Raw genomic sequence first — 17,910 nt, 5'->3', positions numbered from 1 at the left:
CCTGACGACCCTGTTCTGTGTCCTTTCAGTTCACAGTCCCTAGCTAGATGGCCTGGCTTGGAACAAATAAAGCAGAGACGTTCTCTGTGACGTCTGTCTTTTTCCTCCTCCGACAGCTTCGTCCGCGCCCCTCCAGAGCTGTCCCCCGCGTTGCCTGACGTCCCGGGGGTCAAAGGGATTTTACTGCGGGATACTGAGGCTGAGTATTTTTGCACCTCTTGTTTTCTCTCTGAACGTCTTCCTTCCAGTCGGTGATCAATTTGTAGGCACAGCTGGATTAGTCCAGACAAATCAGTTGGAGGTGCGACTCTGGCCAGCTCATCCAATATCTCAGCATTCAGTCCACTTCGGTACATAAACATCAGTGCTGAGTCATTGTATCCAGTCTCTTGAGATAAGATCTTAAAGGCATTGGTATATTCCAGCACAGCTCCTTTTCCCTGCTTCAGGGCACTCAATTGCCTAGCCACCGTCTCGGCTCTTTGGGGATCCTGAAACATTTCGGTCAGGGCTTGTATAAATCCTCCATACGTGCCCAGGATGGCATCCTTTCTGATTAGATAGGGGGTGATCCACTTGGCAGCTTCCCCTTCCAATAGACTGATCACAACGGCCACTTTGGCAGCATCATTGGGGAATTCTGCATCCTTAATGTCCAGGTACATCTCACATTGGGCCACGAAAGTGGAGAGCTGGTTGCTCTGTCCCGCATACTTGGGTGGTAGTCCAATTGGGATCTTGGCCACGGCGGCTGCAGGGGCTGCCCGCATTCGATCTATTGTGGATTTCAGACTCTGATTGTCCAATTTCAAGGTTCTCACAGTTGCTAACAGACTTTGAACGTCCGACTGTAGGTCTGCCATGCTCGACCTCAGTAGCTTCACTTCTTCCGTCTCAGAAGTGGGGTTTATCCCCCCAGCAGCTCCCTTTTCCATCTTGTCACGTTCAAGTGGCGGGAGCAAGGAGGGTTGAGTAGTTGGTTCTATCAAACTGTCGTGCCCGGGTTGGGACTCAAGAACAGAATCACTTGATGAAAGCAAATCAGTTTTTATTAGAGTAATTTCCAGACATAGGCTTCTCCGCCTCATGAACTCTTAACATGAACCAAAACCCGCGACATGGAAGAGAGTTGATAGAACAGAATATCAACCATTCCCTGTCCCTTATCAAGGGGGATTTCGGGCGCGAATTCTCTCGCTCCGCCTCAAATTGCCCACATCTACGCCCCTTCCCTCCTCTTTTCTTTGGCGCCTTTTTAACTGTCTTCGGGTGTGGGGCGATGGGGGGGCGGCTACCTCCTCCCCTTCTGATTCGGAAAGGATGGTAGGGAGTGGGGGGGGTTGGCCCAACACTTCAGGCGATTTCTCTCTACCCTTCTCTGCAGCTGGAGGGCCTTGGTCTCCCTCCTCCTCCCCCTCTGTCTGTAACTGCTTCACATTCCTAGGGAGGGAGTGCGTGGGAAACAAGTCTGTTGCCTGTTCAAGGTTTTTCCCTTCTATCTGGGAAGCCTCCTCCTCCCCTCCAGACGACTCAGCCCAACTGCCCCCCTCTCCTAGCTCATTCTCAGAAACATCAGAATCCCAACCATACATCCTGACAGAAAAGCAGGAGGGAGTAGAAAAAGAGGAAGACCAAGCAAGAGATGGATTGATTCCATAAAGGAAGCCACAGACCTGAACTTTCAAGATCTGAACAGGGTGGTTCACGACAGATGCTCTTGGAGGTCACTGATTCATAGGGTTGCCATAAGTCGTAGTCAACTTGGAGGCACATAACAACAACAACACTGACCGGCAGCAGCTCTCCAGGGTTTTAAACATTCCCAGCCCTACCAGAAGATGGCAGGGATTGAACCAGGGACCTTCTTCAGGCAATGCAGGCACTCCACCACTGAACTATGGCCCTTTCCCAAAGGGGCCCTTCCCCTAAGACTCAGGTTCAAATCCCATCTCAGTCATACTGCTCACTAAGTAACTGGGCCTGTCATAATCTCTCATCTTATCTACTGCACAGGGTTGTTGTGAAAGGATAAAGGGTTAAGAGAAGCATATACAGTATGCTGCCAGGAACCACTTGAAAGAAGGATAATATTTTTTTAACAGATAGGCTTGGAGAGGAGCTAACAGTAAGCTGAACTTCTGTTTGAAAAATGTATCTGGTCTGACAATCTTTCTCATGAGATGGCAGAACCAATGACCTTTGAGTAGAAAGGCAACATCTCCATCTCCTGTCACAGAACTGCACAATGAATAAACTGCCATAAAAAGTGACAGAAGATGGCCTAGGGCTGAATACATGGCTGGTATAGGAGCTTGGCATTCTGTACCTTTCACAGAACTGAAGAAAACTTTAAGGTCCTTGTAGAGTTTGTGACCTTCAGCCTGGAGGCAAAAAATAAAGAGGAAAGGTAAGAGGTCATTGTGTCACATGTGTTATCTGTACATTTCTGCACACCATTCCCATTAGTTTCTTTAGATAGTCTGCAAAAGGAGGGGGAGAAAAAGAATTAAAGGAAATTGTACTGTCAATGCAGAACTTTGGGGCTGAAGTCCAAGGCCCTACTCAACAGAATGTGCACCTGTTTCCCCCTATATGCTTCAGTTATTCCTTATTTTTTCTTATTTTCCTCTTTCTGTCAGGGATTAAGGGCAATGCAGAGAAGTGGGCTAAGCAGAATGTGTTTTATTACAACAAATTTAGTATCAAAGAAGCCTGAAGCCTGCCAGAGTCTTTCATGGCTTGCCTAACCAGGTCTTACTTATTGAAAGTGTGCTTGAGTCTCAAGTAAAACCTGGATCAAATATGATCCAGATTCAGGTATAGCCAGTGTGGTGTAGTGGATGGACTATGACCTAGGAGACCAGAGTTTCGAACTCCCACTCACCCATGAAGCTCACTGGGTGATCTTGGGCCAGCCACTATCTCAGTCTAACCTACCTCACAGGGTTGTTGTGAGGATTCACTAATAAGTAAAAAAAAACCTTGCAGTTTAAGAACATACCTATAGCCGACAGATATTTCTATCAAACTTTTATAAAGTAGGGAAATTGGGTAGCTATAGTGAATGCAACAGGGGAGCAGGAGACCTGACCTCCTCTCTGAGATATTATGCTGCCCTACAAATTTATAAAAATGCAAACACAATTTGGGTTGGTCTTCCACAGTCCAATCCACTTCCTGCAGTGTAGCAGACAATAAAAACAAGGTTCCTAAGGTGTTCCAAAATTTATGGAATCTATAAAGGTGACCAAATAATAATAACTTATTGTTTGCTTGTATATTTAAGTTCAGGAAATCTTATTTTATATATATGTTGTTTACCCTTTACTCTCAATGGATGTATGACTTATTTTTCTGAAAATTAATAAAATTGGAATTAAAAAAAAGTGAAATAAATGTCTGACATGGGTGTGGCCACCTGATTAGCGCATCCAAGCAGCTGTGAGTCTCGCGTTTAGAACACTGACAGATAGTTCTTACTGAGCATGCCTGCACTTATCACTGACTTCAGTGTTAAATTTCTTAAATTAATTAAAAATCAGCCAGGCATTTTTTTAACTTTTAAACTTCAGAAGATGAAGGTCAGAGTATGGGGCAAGGTCAGTAATAGGATTACAGGTATTCTGTGAACATGGCTGATTTTTAATTAATTTCAACAAATTATGAGACCACTGACAGAAAAAGTCCAACAGGGGTCTGGATTTCCCCCCTCATTTTACACTTTGAACTCTTGATTCTGTCTGAGTGTTTTTTGTATCGCCACGAAAACGTACGAGGGTTAAGCAAGCATTTCTCAGTTCAGGACTACAGGTTTTGTTTTGAAATGAGCTTATGGGAGGCAGCAGAACAGCATGGAGGGTATTTTCAGTTTAACATTGCGGAATGCGAAAAATCCATGCCACTCTCATGGCTGTACAATAAAATGCAGAGGAGAGGACCATATATGCCACCTGGAGCACCTTGAAGGAAACGTGGGATATAAATGAAATAAATAAATAAATGCTAGAAGAACATGGAGTGATTTTATAAACATTACATCCCCCACCATCTCAACATCCCATTCTTTTCTGTGAGATACAACCTGTTGCTGGTGGAAATTGTATGTACTTTGTTCAAACTGTTCATCTTTTGTTTCCACTGTTTTCCCCAGTTTCTGCAAAACCTACAGAAAGAGAAATAAAGATCATGCAGCATTACGGTTCTGTCATCTAAATGTAACAGCACAAAGAATGTGCAAGATGGATTTGAAACAAATGTTCCATGGAACCTAGTGTTCTGTTTTCCACAGTAGTGATCTTCAGTCATGAAGTCTCTGCATGATTATGATCTCACGGAGAAAGATAAAGGGCAGATTAAAAATATACTGAATAAAATAAATAATCTGTGAGTTGTATTGAATGGTGTTTCTCAGCTGATGCTAAAGCTTTTGTCCGCATAACATGGAGGGAAGCCATTTTCAGCTATTCCCCCTCTCCCCTGCAGACCCCCGCACACCTTCCCTAAATCTACTCTGAAGAGTCTCCCAACACTTGAGGGTGTAGAGGGCTGCAAGAGAAGGGGGAAATGACTTCCCTTCCTGTTACACAGACAAAAGCCTTACAGTCAGCTGAGCGACACCACTGGATATTTATTTATTTATTAGATTTATATCCTGCCCTTCCTTCCAATAGGAGTCCACAGTTACAACCCACAGATTATTTATTTTAAGTACGTTTTTAATCTGCCATTTATCATGTGATCCCAAGATTACTTGTTTGCCCTGAACCCCTGGATGATACGAATTTGCATTTGTGTGGAAGAGAGCACCTGTTGGGGTAAACTTAAAAAAAACAGATAATTTTTATTGAGTTTACTTAATATAGAAGCAGACCAACATAACAAATATGGCAACAAATACATGGAGGATACATCATATTCAAATACTGGATTCCAAAAAGAGGAAAATTACCAATATGGTAGAGGACTCGGGGCAAAAGATAACTAAAGCATAAGGAACCAAAAATATAATAATGAATTCCAAATTTCAGGAAAAACTGCAGAAAATTGGTGTTAAAGGTTGTTCTTGCTAATATGTGTAATAAGGTTCCACTAAACTGCATAAAAGTCCTGAGGTCATTCATATCCTTGCATAACTCTATGTATAATTTTCTCAGAGATAGCAATGCTCCACACATTTTTATACCTCAATTAAAGGTTTAGATCTTCAAGAATTTTCCACTTTTGCACAATCGAAAGCATTGCAGCAATCAGCAAACCCCCCCAAAGTTCCTTATCCTGAATGTCTGCATTTGTGCCCTCATATAAAAACAATACTGACAGTTGTGGTTCCATCTGCACCGGTTCCTTTACAATGATATTGATTTCTTTGAGCATGTTAACCCAAAATCCACTAACCAATGGACAATTCCACCATTAATTGGGGTAAACCGTTCTAGCATTTATCATTGTTCAGGTTTCTAGCCCCTAAATGTGAGATCATTTTCTGTGGCATCCCCTAAGCTGTGGAACTCCCCACAGAGGTGCGCCTGGCACCTTCACTTTACAGTTTTCATGGTATACTGAAGGCATATCTCTTTGAGACCATAAGAACACAAGAAGAGCCTGCTGGATCAGGCCAGTGGCCCATTTACCCTGGCCTTTGACACTTGAGATGCTTATTTTTAGGACGCACCCTGTTTTTGTGGTTGTAATTTGTTTAAAACTGTTTTTAACATTGTATTCAAATTGTTGTGCCCTGCCCTGGGATCTTAGGGTGAAGGGCATGTATAATAATAATGATAACGATAATGATAATGATAATAATTTATTTCTTCTGTGGAATTACACAAATAACAATTTTCAGATATACGTGGCCTCTGGCTCCTAGCCCCTGCTATCTACATTTGATTATTCTCCAATGGCCATTGTGATTCTCCACAGCATTACAGTCACCAGAGATAGCAACCCACAATTGTTTAGGTGACTGCACATTCTGGAATGGTAGAGAGACAAATCAGGACCTTATCTTGCCAAAAGGTCTTGCCTCTCTTCCAGTTTTATTCAACCAGTGGATCATTCCTTGAATGTGTAAAACAACTCACAGGCTGACACAACTTCAGGTATCATCCCAGCACATGGGGCAAAACTATGAGTCCAGTAGCAACATTTAATAAGTGGATTGTCATTGGCAGCCATGTAGTAAATGTTGTCGCTTCAAAGTCTTCAGCCCCACCCCAATGCAGTCATTAGAGTTAGCAACTACTTTTCTGACAGGGTTTCTATGCTCTTCACAGCTGTACAACAAGCAGAAATTCAGCAGTGGATGCTTTCCACTGCATCCTGATTTGATTCTGAGGACTTTACTTGCCAAATTAATTTACCCTTAATTTCAAGGGCATTTCCAAGGTTTACTAACTTTTCAGCTAATCTCTGTAGCTGCACCTGCATCAGTGGCTCAATGTGGAGGAATCAGCAGTGAAGCCTTTCACAGAATGGAAATCAACAGAATCACCTGCTACAGATCAACCTGCTAACTGATACAGCTACAGAAGCCAAATGAAAAAGCTTGCACCACAACCTTTCTTCCACGGTGAGGCTTTTGGTGTGTCAGGTGGGCTAATTCAGCTGACACCTACAGACCAAATGGGGGCTGTGTTACTACTTGCCATTCCAAATGGCAGACCAGCAATTACTTGGACAATCAGTGTTGGTGGCATAATGCAAAATAATTACATTTGTGCAAATGTTTTTGGGAGGAGGCGCATATGTTGCATGCAGAAGGTCCCAGGTTCAACCACTGGCAGCTCCAGGTATGGCTGGGAAAGACTCCCACCTGAAACCTTGTAGAGCTGCTGCTGGTCAGTGCCAACAATAGAAGGATCAATGATCTGATTCAGTACAAGGCAGTTTAATATGTGTTCCTCCTACTGCAGGTAGGTGCCCATGCACCCAAAGAGGCCTTTCCTGATGTCCAGAAAGTCTCTTCCCTCAGTGAAATTAGGCTTGAATCATTCTGTTGTAGCCAGTGGAACAGGTTGCAGCATGTCTGTGGTCCCCAGAGCAATTTTGTCCAGTTTGCAGATGTGCCCAAGCGCCTATTCTTCAGGGACCTTTTCAACCTTTAGCATCGCAGAATAAATGTCCATTGCCGGAGCTGCTGTCTAAATACAGGAGCTCTTCTCAAACTGGAGTAATGCAATAGATTGTGTAGTTCTGGAGCAACTGTGCAATTCTAGAAATAAGCAGCCTTCAGAGACCAGGGATAAAGCAGACAGCTACCATTCTTGTAGCTACCTGGGAGCTTGAGAAGCATGTGGGGGAGGCAGGAGGGTAATTTTTGCACACCCAGTTCCACACCCTTAATGGTACTGAGATGATATACCCAATCTCCCACATTAAAAGAATGGTGAAAAATGCAACCCATAACACAACTCCACAATGTATTTGTTGCCTTAGCTAGCAAACTAACACTTCCTTTTTGAATTTTTGGATAGGGGGATCTTTATGGTGGGCTCATCCACATGGCAATTTAGTGTGTGTCTGGTGCTACTTGCATCCCCTTGTAATTCGCATGGTTCACATGATGTTGCAGGCAAGCAGAAGCTATCACACAGTTTCCCCCTTTAAATCCAAATCCATATTAACACAATCCGCTGATAATGCGAAAAGGAAAGAAAAAACCGTCTCAGCTGTGCTGCGCTCCTCCTTGTAGGTGCTTTGCTTCGACATTTTTTTAGTGGGCAGGCTCTGCCCCATTGCCCACTCCCTCTCTCTTTGCTGCCTACTTTGCCTTTCACTCATTTGTCTCCCCCTCTGCCTTTCACTCAGGCTTGGACAATGGAGAAGGGGAGGGGGGTCTATTCAGTTTCATTTTTTGTTGTCAATTGCACATGGAGGTGCTCTCCTGGCTTCAGCATTGAACCGGAGGGAGTAAACATGTAAACTTAGAGGGTGGGGCCACAAGGAAACAGCAACACTAATCCTTCCCAGAGGAACACCTACTAGTGTGAATGGAAAACAGCAGATTTGAAGCTACCAAGTGTGGATCTTGCAAATCTATGATGGTAAAAGCAGCATCTTTAGTACAAAGGTATGCTCCCATGTGGATAAGCCCTCAGTTAAAGTTACTATAATGGAGAAGGAGCCTGCCTTTCTCTACCATAACAACACCTCCCCACCCAGTGCTACTGACCCGCCCTGCCTTCAGGAACATCCCCTTTTTTGTGTGGTTTCCTTCCTCTCCCTGCCCCCATCTGGTATTCTCAGTCATGGTTACACAGAAACCAAACCAAAAGAAACACAATCATCCTATGTGGATTTCCTTCAATATTTATCAGGACTGACAGATTCGTTACTGGGAGGGTTAAAGGAAACCAAATTGTTACCCCCTCCCACCTCTGCCACCCGCCCCCCCCCAATCACCCTATCACTATGGTCTTTTGGGACATGGCTATATAGTGGGCTAGCAACATAAGAACACAGGAATTGTTTTGCTAGAAGAGACTGAGGGTCCCTTTATCTTGGCCTTTGACACCTGAGATACTCCTGTGACTGTAACTTGTTTCAAAATGTTTTTAATGCTGAATTTTAAATTGTTGAAACCTGCCCTGGGAAGTTATGATGAAAGGCGGGTAAGAAATCTAAACGGTTACTGCTGTTGTTATTTAGTTCAGCATTCTGGTTCCATATTTACTATTCTTTAGTTGAGCATTCTAGTTCCAACAGTGGTCAGCATGAGTTTCTGCATACTCAGAAACAGGGTGTGATGGTCATGGACTTTCCTATTGTTTGTCTCTAGCATCTTGTATTCATGGGTATACTGCTTCTGAACATGGAGATTTGCTGTTGCTTACATGACTTGCAGAGTAATAGACATACAAAATGAAAGGATGAGGGTGAAGTCATAACAAATTTTAGATTTTATGGCACAAGTGACGAAACTGTGGCCCTCCAGATGTTGTTTAACTACAATTCCCATCATCCCTGTCCACTGATCATGCGGGCTAGGGCTGATGGGAGTTAGAGTCCAGTAACAGTTGAAGGGCCACAGGTTCCCCACCCCTGATTTGAGATGCCAGAAGACTCTTCACTTCTTTTGGAACAACAGTTTTGATTAGCTATCCGAAACAGGGAATCTGGTGGCCCTCCACTGGCAGAAAGTTTAACAGCTTTGGTGCTGCTATGGAAAAGGCTCCGTCTCTTGTTCCTGCTGGCTTGCCTGCCTGACCTCCCAAATGAGCAGGACACAGAACAGGGTCTCTGGGGCCAATCATAGGTTCATATAAGGCCTTACTTCAAACAGGGGCGATAGAACCATTTTGGAACATGAGTTTACAAAGGAAATGGTTTCACTGAAAATAAAACAATCATGGATAGGTCTTCGAGCTTTGTAGCAAGCAAATATTAGGCTATCCTGGTATCTGCCAAATCTTCATTTAGTTGGTGCTCCAAATTTAATTAATACTGGCTTAAAGGTGCTCTGGGGAAAAGGGATGCTGATGGCTTTCTACATACTGAAGCTGTCACAAGATGATGAAGATGACGATGATGATTGGCATCACAAGTAGTTTTGATGTGCCAACATGGAAATGTTACCCCTAACACTCACTCTCTCTTTCTCTCGCCTCTTTTCCACAAGCCCAGTTCCAGGTAGGTCTCATAGCAGCCAGGGGAGGAGTGATCAAAAGTACCAGGGATAGACTAGGCAGGTGAAACGGCTGTATCTGCTGCTGCATTGGGGGAAATTAATACTACATCACAGTTTTCTAGGTTGCAACATGGCAAACAGTACTTTTTAGTGATCTAAAAGAAATGTCACCTGATTTTCTGACTCAGACTAAAACAAGTAGCTTTCTGTTGTTTCCCACATCCTAATTCTGTAGGCGTAGCATAATGCTAGATACACACAGGCTGAGAAAACAACAAAAACCACAGGCGACTGACACAAATACCTATCAACAGCTAAGTTAATTCTATCTTGGCTTACAACCTCAGCAATTATTCTATTCCTAGTCAACTTAGGCAAGTTTGTTGCAATTACCAGCTAGGCTGTATGGCACACTGGTTCTGAAATCAGTTTGACTATCATGGCTTCCTCCAAAGAATTCTAGCAACAGCAGCTTTGGTGAGGGTTTAACGTTAGGAGAAACTTCCTAATGATATGAACCATTTGAGGCCCTATCTGCACTATACATTTAAAGCAGTATCATACAACTTTACAGCCATGGCTTTCCCCAAAGAATCCTGGAAACTGTAGTTTGTGAAGGGCACTGAGAGTTGTGAGGAGATCCCCAGTCCCCTCACAGAGCTACAATTCTCAGAATGGTTTAACAGTCAGTCCCCCTTTCCAGGGAACTCTGGAAATTTTAATCTGTGAAGGGAATAGGAGTCTCTTCAGCATCCTTAAAGCATAGTTTCCATGATTGTTTAAAGTGTGAATGAATGAATAATTTATTTCAGTCAGCCGACCACAATACAATATAAAATATTAACATGAGACTACTTTGTGACAGAGCTATGGCAGACATCAAAACAATATGATAAAATTAATTGCAATTCACAATCTTACAGGGTCTGGTCACAATAGCCAAGTTCAAAAATTTGGCCACTTGAACAGTAATTGCCTTGTCAGAGCCCTCTAGTAAAACAGGCAGAAGAGACTCAAGGGGGTGGCCTGGAAGGGACTGCATAATGGGGTATAAGAGATCTTTTCTGGCCCCTTCATAATACCTACAATTAAACAAAACATGTAAAACAGACTTCACTTCGGTGTTATCACAGGGGCAGCATCTACTATTCCTTGAAGTTTTATCGTATCAACCCTCCAAAAGTTTAGAAGGTAGTGCATTGAATCGTGCCAAAGAAAATGCCCTTCTGTACTTAGGTACAGATAGCCAACTTAGACAGAGCATCCTGTCTTTACAAGGGAAACCTGTTAGACCCAGTGATCGAGGGGAACAGGGGCCTGAAGCAGCTACAAGAAGCTCTTGGATGTCAATGTCCATTAGCTGCTGTTTAACAACCGCCTTGGCCCTACCAAATTCCATAGAGAGCAAGTCAGAAGGAGAAAGGCCAACTGAAACAACTTTATCCACCACCACCTGGCTTAAGAGGGTCTCTGATTACCTGAGATGTAAGTGAGCTTTGAGTGAGCATAAGACAGCAGCATATCCAGAATTGAATGACATAGGTCCAAGCTAAGCATTTTAAAGAGTTAAGGCCAGCCTCCAAATTAAGGGTAGCTCCAGAAACACATCTTGGGACACCAAAAATAGATCTAAGAAAGAAGGATTGAATTCCTTCAAGTGATCCTTTTAAGTAGGGATACCAAATTGATGCCCCATAGAGTATCATCAGGACTGTTTTAGTTCTTAAAACACGTACTGCTGCTGGCAAAAATTTCCCGCCCTTTGTGAAAAAGAAGCAGGTCATTGCACCCAGGTTTTTCTCAGCTTTGGCCTTAACATATTTGTCTTGGATTCTCCAGCTGACTGTTTCATGGAACCAGATACCCAGGTATTTGTAGGAGTCAACCTGTTCGATTCTGTCGTTCCCCATGAACCAAGGGTACCTGACCTTTCTCAATAGAAAGCAGTTCTAATTTGCTCCACAGACGGTCATGAGAGATAGAATCAAAAGCAGATTTTAGGTCTATAAAGGCTGTAAAAAGTTTGCTTCCTCGTGATTTAGAATATTTGTGCTCTAGGTGGGCCAATACCAGACAGTGGTCAAGTGTGGAGCATCTTGATTTGAATCCTATCTGCTCTTCTCCCAAGATGTTGTTGTCACTTATCCACATTTTCAGTTTTAAGCCTAGGTAGCTGGCGAACACCTTCCCCACTATAGACAACAAATTGTAAAATGTAAGGTGCCCATGGTGCCTGAGAATGGACCAGTGGAACAGATTTCCTCTGGAGTTGGCTGGGTCCTCCTTTGCTAGAGATTATGCTAAGGTTGGATGGCCACATGCCAAGGTTGGTAGATAGTTGCATCCTGCACTTTATTAGATGACCTCTAAGATTACTTCCAACTCTGTGATTCTGTCCCTAGCTCCCCTTACAGAACTACACTTCCTAGGGTGCCCCGGGAAGAGGAAAAGACTTTGAAACCAGTTTTCCCAGAATGTAGGTATATACACAGTCTTCTTTCACCATGGCTTTGGACATTCTGATCAAATGCCAAAAGCTGATGGCCAAATAGCTTGTGCGCCCGATGTAATTATATATAGTTAGCCATCCTGGTAACTTTTGGATGTTGAAGATGTGAGATAGTAATGAGAGTAAGTAAAGTCTAGATATGGAATTCTCATCTCCCTTGTGATGAGACGTATTTTTCATGTCCACATGAATGTAGTAAGCAACACATTTTATTGTGCTAAACCACACTTCCAGTGTAGCATCCAAAGATGAGTCTCTTGTGAATCTGTTTTCACTCTTTGATCATAATGTCTAGAAACACCTTCTGGAATAGTGGGGGAAAAACAAGTGGAGTATCAGGAATAGAATTGGGCAGAGCTGCTCAAATCCACTCCAGCAGCAAAGTAAGAATGTGTCCTTGAACTAAGCTTGCTATCCAAGGCCCAGGAAACCTAATGAGACCTCACTAACTTAGCCCAAGCAATGGGGAGCTGGAATATTGTGTGTGTGTGTGGGGGGGGTGCATTTCTTCCTTAGCTTGTTAAAAAAGTTGAAAAATAATAATGCACCTTATTTAACTTTTCTCTTGCAAACCTATGTACTACCAAAATAGAGTGTGTGACATTTGCTTGTAGAGCCATCAGAAGTAGTGCTAGCTGGCTGGCCCAGGGCTTTTCTGAAGAACAGAGATTGTTTGATTGTACAGTTGATTCTAGCACCTGTAGTTCAGAGAGACGTACAGTTCCTATGTGACATGCTGTCAAGCATTTCCTTATGAAAAGTGATGTTTACAGGTATTAATCAGAACAGTAGAGTTGAAAGGGGCCTATAAGGCTGTCGAGTCCAACCCCTTGCTCAATGCAGGAATCAAAATTAAAGCCTACCCGACAGATGGCTGCCCAGCTGCCTCTTGATGGCCTCCAGTGTTGGAAAGCCCAACACCTCCTTAAGTAATTGGTTCCATTGTCATACTGCTCTAACAGGAAGTTTTTCCTGATGTTCAGTCAAAATCTAGCTTCCAGTAATTTGAGCCTATTATTCCATGTCCTGAACTCTGGGATGATTGAAAAGAGATCCTGGCCCTCCTCTGTGTGATAACCTTTCACGTACTTGAAGAGTGCTATCATATCTCCCCTCAGTCTTCTCTTCTCCAGGCTAAACATGCCCAGTTCTTACAGTCTCTCCTCATAGGGCTTTGTTTCCAGTCCCATGATCATCCTTGTTGCCCTCCTCTGAACCTGTTCCAGTTTGTCTGCATCCTTCTTAAAGTTTGGTGTCCGGAACTGGATGCAGTACTCAAGATGAGGCCTAACCAGTGGTGAATAGAGGGAAACTAGTACTTCACACGATTTGGAAACTATACTGTTAATGCAGCCTAAAATAGCATTTGCCTTTTTTTGCAGCCACATCACACTGTTGTTTCATATTCAGCTTGTGATCAACAACAATTCCAAGATCCTTCTCACATGTCGTATTGCTGAGCCAAGTATCCCCCATCTTATAACTGTGCCTTTGGTTTCTTTTTCATAGGTGTAGAACTCTGCACTTATCCCTGTTAAATGTTATTCTGTTGTTTTCAGCCCAATGCTCCAGCCTATCAAGGTCACTTTGAATTTTGTTTCTGTCCTCCAGCGTATTAGCTATGTCTCCCAATTTTGTGTAATCTGAAAATTTGATAAGCATTCCCTGCACCTCCCCATCCAAGTCATTTATAAAATTGTTGAAGAGCACTGGGCCCATGACTGAGCCCTGCGGTACCCCACTCATTACTGCCCCTCAGTTTAAGAAGGAATAATTGATAACCACACTTTGAGTACGATTCTGTAGCCAACTGTGGTTCCACCTGATAGTTGTTCCATTCAGCCCACATTTAGCTAGCTTGCTAATCAGAATATCATGGGGCAGTTTTATTTATTTATTTATTTTATTTATATACCTCCCCATAGCCACAGCTCTCTGGGTGATTCACAACTTTGTCAAAACCTTTACTGAAGTCAAGATATTTTATGTCCACAGCATTCCCACAGTCTACCAGGGAGGTTACCCGATCAAAAAATGAGATAAGATTAGTCTGGCAGGATTTGTTCTTGATAAATCCATGTTGGCTTTTAGTAATCACTGCGTCCCTCCTTTGTGCTCTTTCTGAAGATAGGGACATTAGCACTTCTTCAGTCATCTGGCACTTCACCACTCCACAATTTTCCAAAGATAATAAACAGTGATTCCGATAGTTCTTCAGCCAGTGCCTTCAATACTCTAGGATGCAGTTCATCAGACTGTGGAAATTTGAACTTGTTCCTTGACCGTTTGTCTATCAATCTCAAGCTGCACACCCACCCCTTCAACTTCACATTTGCCAGGAGAGTCATAGACCCTCTTTTGGGAGAAGACTGAGCCAAAGTAGGAATTGAGCACTTCTGCCTTTTCTTTGTCATCTGTTATCATTTTGCCATCTTCATTTAGTAGTTGTAACTCCATTTATTTTCTCTGTCTTGTACTATGGCTGTACTTGAAGAAAGCTTTTTGTTGCTTTTAGCATCTCTTGCTAACCTCAGCTCATTCTCGGCTTTAGCCTTCCTGACACCATCCCTGCAATTCCATGATACCTGCCTGTACTCTTCCTTTATGGCCTGGCCTTCCTTCCACTTCCTGCATGCATCCTTTTTTGTTTTCAGGTCATCCCTAACCTTTTTGTGAAGCCACATTGGCTTCTTCTGCTGTCTTCAGGCAGCAAACTTAGTAATCTTGGCTTTTGAAAGTAACATATTTGAAGGAATTTCAAGTGAACACAGCACATTAGACTTTATTAATAGTTCAGATCATTATGGTAAGATGACTTGCACAATATACATTTACTTCCTAGTCACTGTTATTTAGTTTACCATAACTATTTTCCAGAGCTTGGAAAAGTTACTACAACTCCCATCAGCCCAATCCAGTGGCCATGGTAAAGAACTAAAGAATGTACTAAAGAATGATAAGGAGATTGCAGAGAAGCTAAATGAATTCTTTGCATCTGTCTTCACAGTGGAAGATATAGGGCAGATCCCTGAACCTGAACTAACATTTGCAGGAAGGGATTCTGAGGAACTGAGACAAATAGTGGTAACGAGAGAGGAAGTTCTAGGCTTAATAGACAATATAAAAACTGACAAATCACCAGGCCCGGATGGCATCCACCCGAGAGTTCTCAAAGAACTCAAAGGTGAAATTGCTGATCTGCTAACTAAAATATGTAACTTGTCCCTCAGGTCCTCCTCCATGCCTGAGGACTGGAAAGTGGCAAATGTAACACCAATATTCAAAAAGGGATCCAGGGGAGATCCCGGAAATTACAGGCCAGTTAGCTTAACTTCTGTCCCTGGAAAACTGGTAGAAAGTATTATTAAAGCTAGATTAACTAAGCACATAGAAGAACAAGTCTTGCTGAAGCAGAGCCAGCATGGCTTCTGCAAGGGAAAGTCCTGTCTCAGTAACCTATTAGAATTCTTTGAGAGTGTCAACAAGCATATAGATAGAGGTGATCCAGTGGACATAGTGTACTTAGACTTTCAAAAAGCTTTTGACAAGATACCTCACCAAAGACTTCTGAGGAAGCTTAGCAGTCATGGAATAAGAGGAGAGGTCCTCTTGCGGATAAGGAATTGGTTAAGAAGCAGAAAACAGAGAGTAGGAATAAATGGACAGTTCTCCCAATGGAGGGCTGTAGAAAGTGGAGTCCCTCAAGGATCGGTATTGGGACCTGTACTTTTCAACTTGTTCATTAATGACCTAGAATTAGGAGTGAGCAGTGAAGTGGCCAAGTTTGCTGACGATACTAAATTGTTCAGGGTTGTTAAAACAAAAAGGGATTGCGAAGAGCTCCAAAAAGACCTCTCCAAACTGAGTGAATGGGCGGGAAAATGGCAAATGCAATTCAATATAAACAAGTGTAAAATTATGCATATTGGAGCAAAAAATCTGAATTTCACATATACGCTCATGGGGTCTGAACTGGCGGTGACCAACCAGGAGAGAGACCTCGGGGTTGTAGTGGACAGCACGATGAAAATGTCGACCCAGTGTGCGGCAGCTGTGAAAAAGGCAAATTCCATGTTAGGGATAATTAGGAAAGGTATTGAAAATAAAACAGCCGATATCATAATGCCGTTGTATAAATCTATGGTGCGGCCGCATTTGGAATACTGTGTACAGTTCTGGTCGCCTCATCTCAAAAAGGATATTATAGAGTTGGAAAAGGTTCAGAAGAGGGCAACCAGAATGATCAAGGGGATGGAGCGACTCCCTTACGAGGAAAGGTTGCAGCATTTGGGGCTTTTTATATTTATTTATTTATTTAAAATATTTATACCCCGCCCTTTTTCCGAGGAACTCAGGGCAGCTTACATTAAAACATTAAAACAGCAATAATTAATAAACATGATATTCAGTTTAAGCAATTTAAAATGGAATTAAATAAACATAGGTTAAAACTAACTACATTGGTTAAAAGCCCGTCTAAATAGAACAGTCTTCACCTGTGCACGAAAATTTGATAATGAGGAAGCTTTTTAGTTTAGAGAAAAGGCGGGTCAGAGGAGACATGATAGAAGTGTATAAAATTATGCATGGCATTGAGAAAGTGGATAGAGAAAAGTTTTTCTCCCTCTCTCATAATACTAGAACTCATGGACATTCAAGAAGCTGAATGTTGCAAGATTCAGGACAGAAAAAAGGAACTACTTCTTTACTCAGCGCATAGTTAAACTGTGGAATTTGCTCCCACAAGATGCAGTAATGGCCACCAGCTTGGATGGCTTTAAAAGAAGATTAGACAAATTCAAGGAGGACAGGGCTATCAATGGCTACTAGCAGTTTGGGTGTGCTCCTGGACTCAGCCTTAAACCTGGAGGGAGGCCCAGGTTTCTGAGGTGGCCAGGAATGCTTTTGCACAGTTAAGACTAGTGCGCCAACTGCGCCCATTCCTGGAGTCGTCTCATCTGGCTACGGTGACACATGCCTTAGTTACATCCCGCTTAGACTACTGTAACATGCTCTACGTGGGGCTGCCTTTGAAGACTGTTCAGAAACTTCAGTTGGTGCAACAAGCCACAGCCAGCATGTTAACTGGGGCTGGTTACAGGGACCATACAACTCCCCTGCTGCAACAGCTCCACTGGCTGCCAGTCTGTTTCCGGACACAATTTGAAGTGCTGCTTATGACCTATAAAGCCCTATACGGCTTAGGTCCAGGCTATTTGTCAGACCGTATCTCCCTATATGAACCTGCCCAGGCCCTGAGATCTTCAGGAGAGACCCTTCTCACGATCCCAACACCTTCACAAGTGCGACTGGTGGGGACACAAGATAGGGCCTTTTCGGTGGCTGCCCCTACGCTCTGGAACTCCCTCCCTAGGGAGGCAAGAATGGCCTCCTCTGTGCAGTCCTTCTGCCGACAGCTAAAGACTTTTTTCTTCCGGCATGCCTTTGGAACTGAAGGCTTTAAGGGTAGTGACTGAAGAGGATGCTTTATGTTATTGTTTTACTTTTATGCTCCTAAACTGGGTTGCAGTATTTTAAGTGTGTATCTAATTGGTTTTAACATCTTAATAGTTTAATCCTGTTTTAATGCTGATTTTATATGTTTATATGTTTTATATGTTTATAGGTTCTTAATGATATGTACTTATTTTTATCTGGAAACCGCCTTGAGTTCCAGTTTGGAAAAAGGGCGGGGTATAAATAAAGATGATGATGATGATAATAATAATAATAATGATGATGATGATGATGATGATAATAATAATAATAATGATGA

At 42.8% G+C, this 17,910-nt stretch overlaps 1 protein-coding gene across 3 annotated transcripts in view; it reads right to left on the bottom strand.

Annotated features, from left to right (window-relative positions):
* BIN2 (bridging integrator 2) overlaps nt 1–17,910 on the bottom strand; it is an 80,217-nt gene that overhangs the window by 42,221 nt on the left and 20,086 nt on the right. For 2 of the 3 annotated variants that reach the window (XM_061614943.1, XM_061614944.1), the window contains 2 exons: nt 4,082–4,162; nt 2,327–2,381 (listed from right to left, as the gene is read on the bottom strand). In XM_061614943.1, the coding sequence (XP_061470927.1) occupies nt 2,327–2,381; nt 4,082–4,162 (136 nt within the window). The remainder of the gene's footprint in view (nt 1–2,326; nt 2,382–4,081; nt 4,163–17,910) is intronic. The other variant, XM_061614945.1, reaches the window with a different exon arrangement.

The sequence above is a fragment of the Rhineura floridana genome, chromosome 3 (assembly GCF_030035675.1).
Source record: "Rhineura floridana isolate rRhiFlo1 chromosome 3, rRhiFlo1.hap2, whole genome shotgun sequence".
NCBI classification, from domain to species: domain Eukaryota; kingdom Metazoa; phylum Chordata; class Lepidosauria; order Squamata; family Rhineuridae; genus Rhineura; species Rhineura floridana.
Note: the sequence above shows the minus strand (reverse complement) of the source record. Positions and strands in the feature narration are given on the sequence as shown.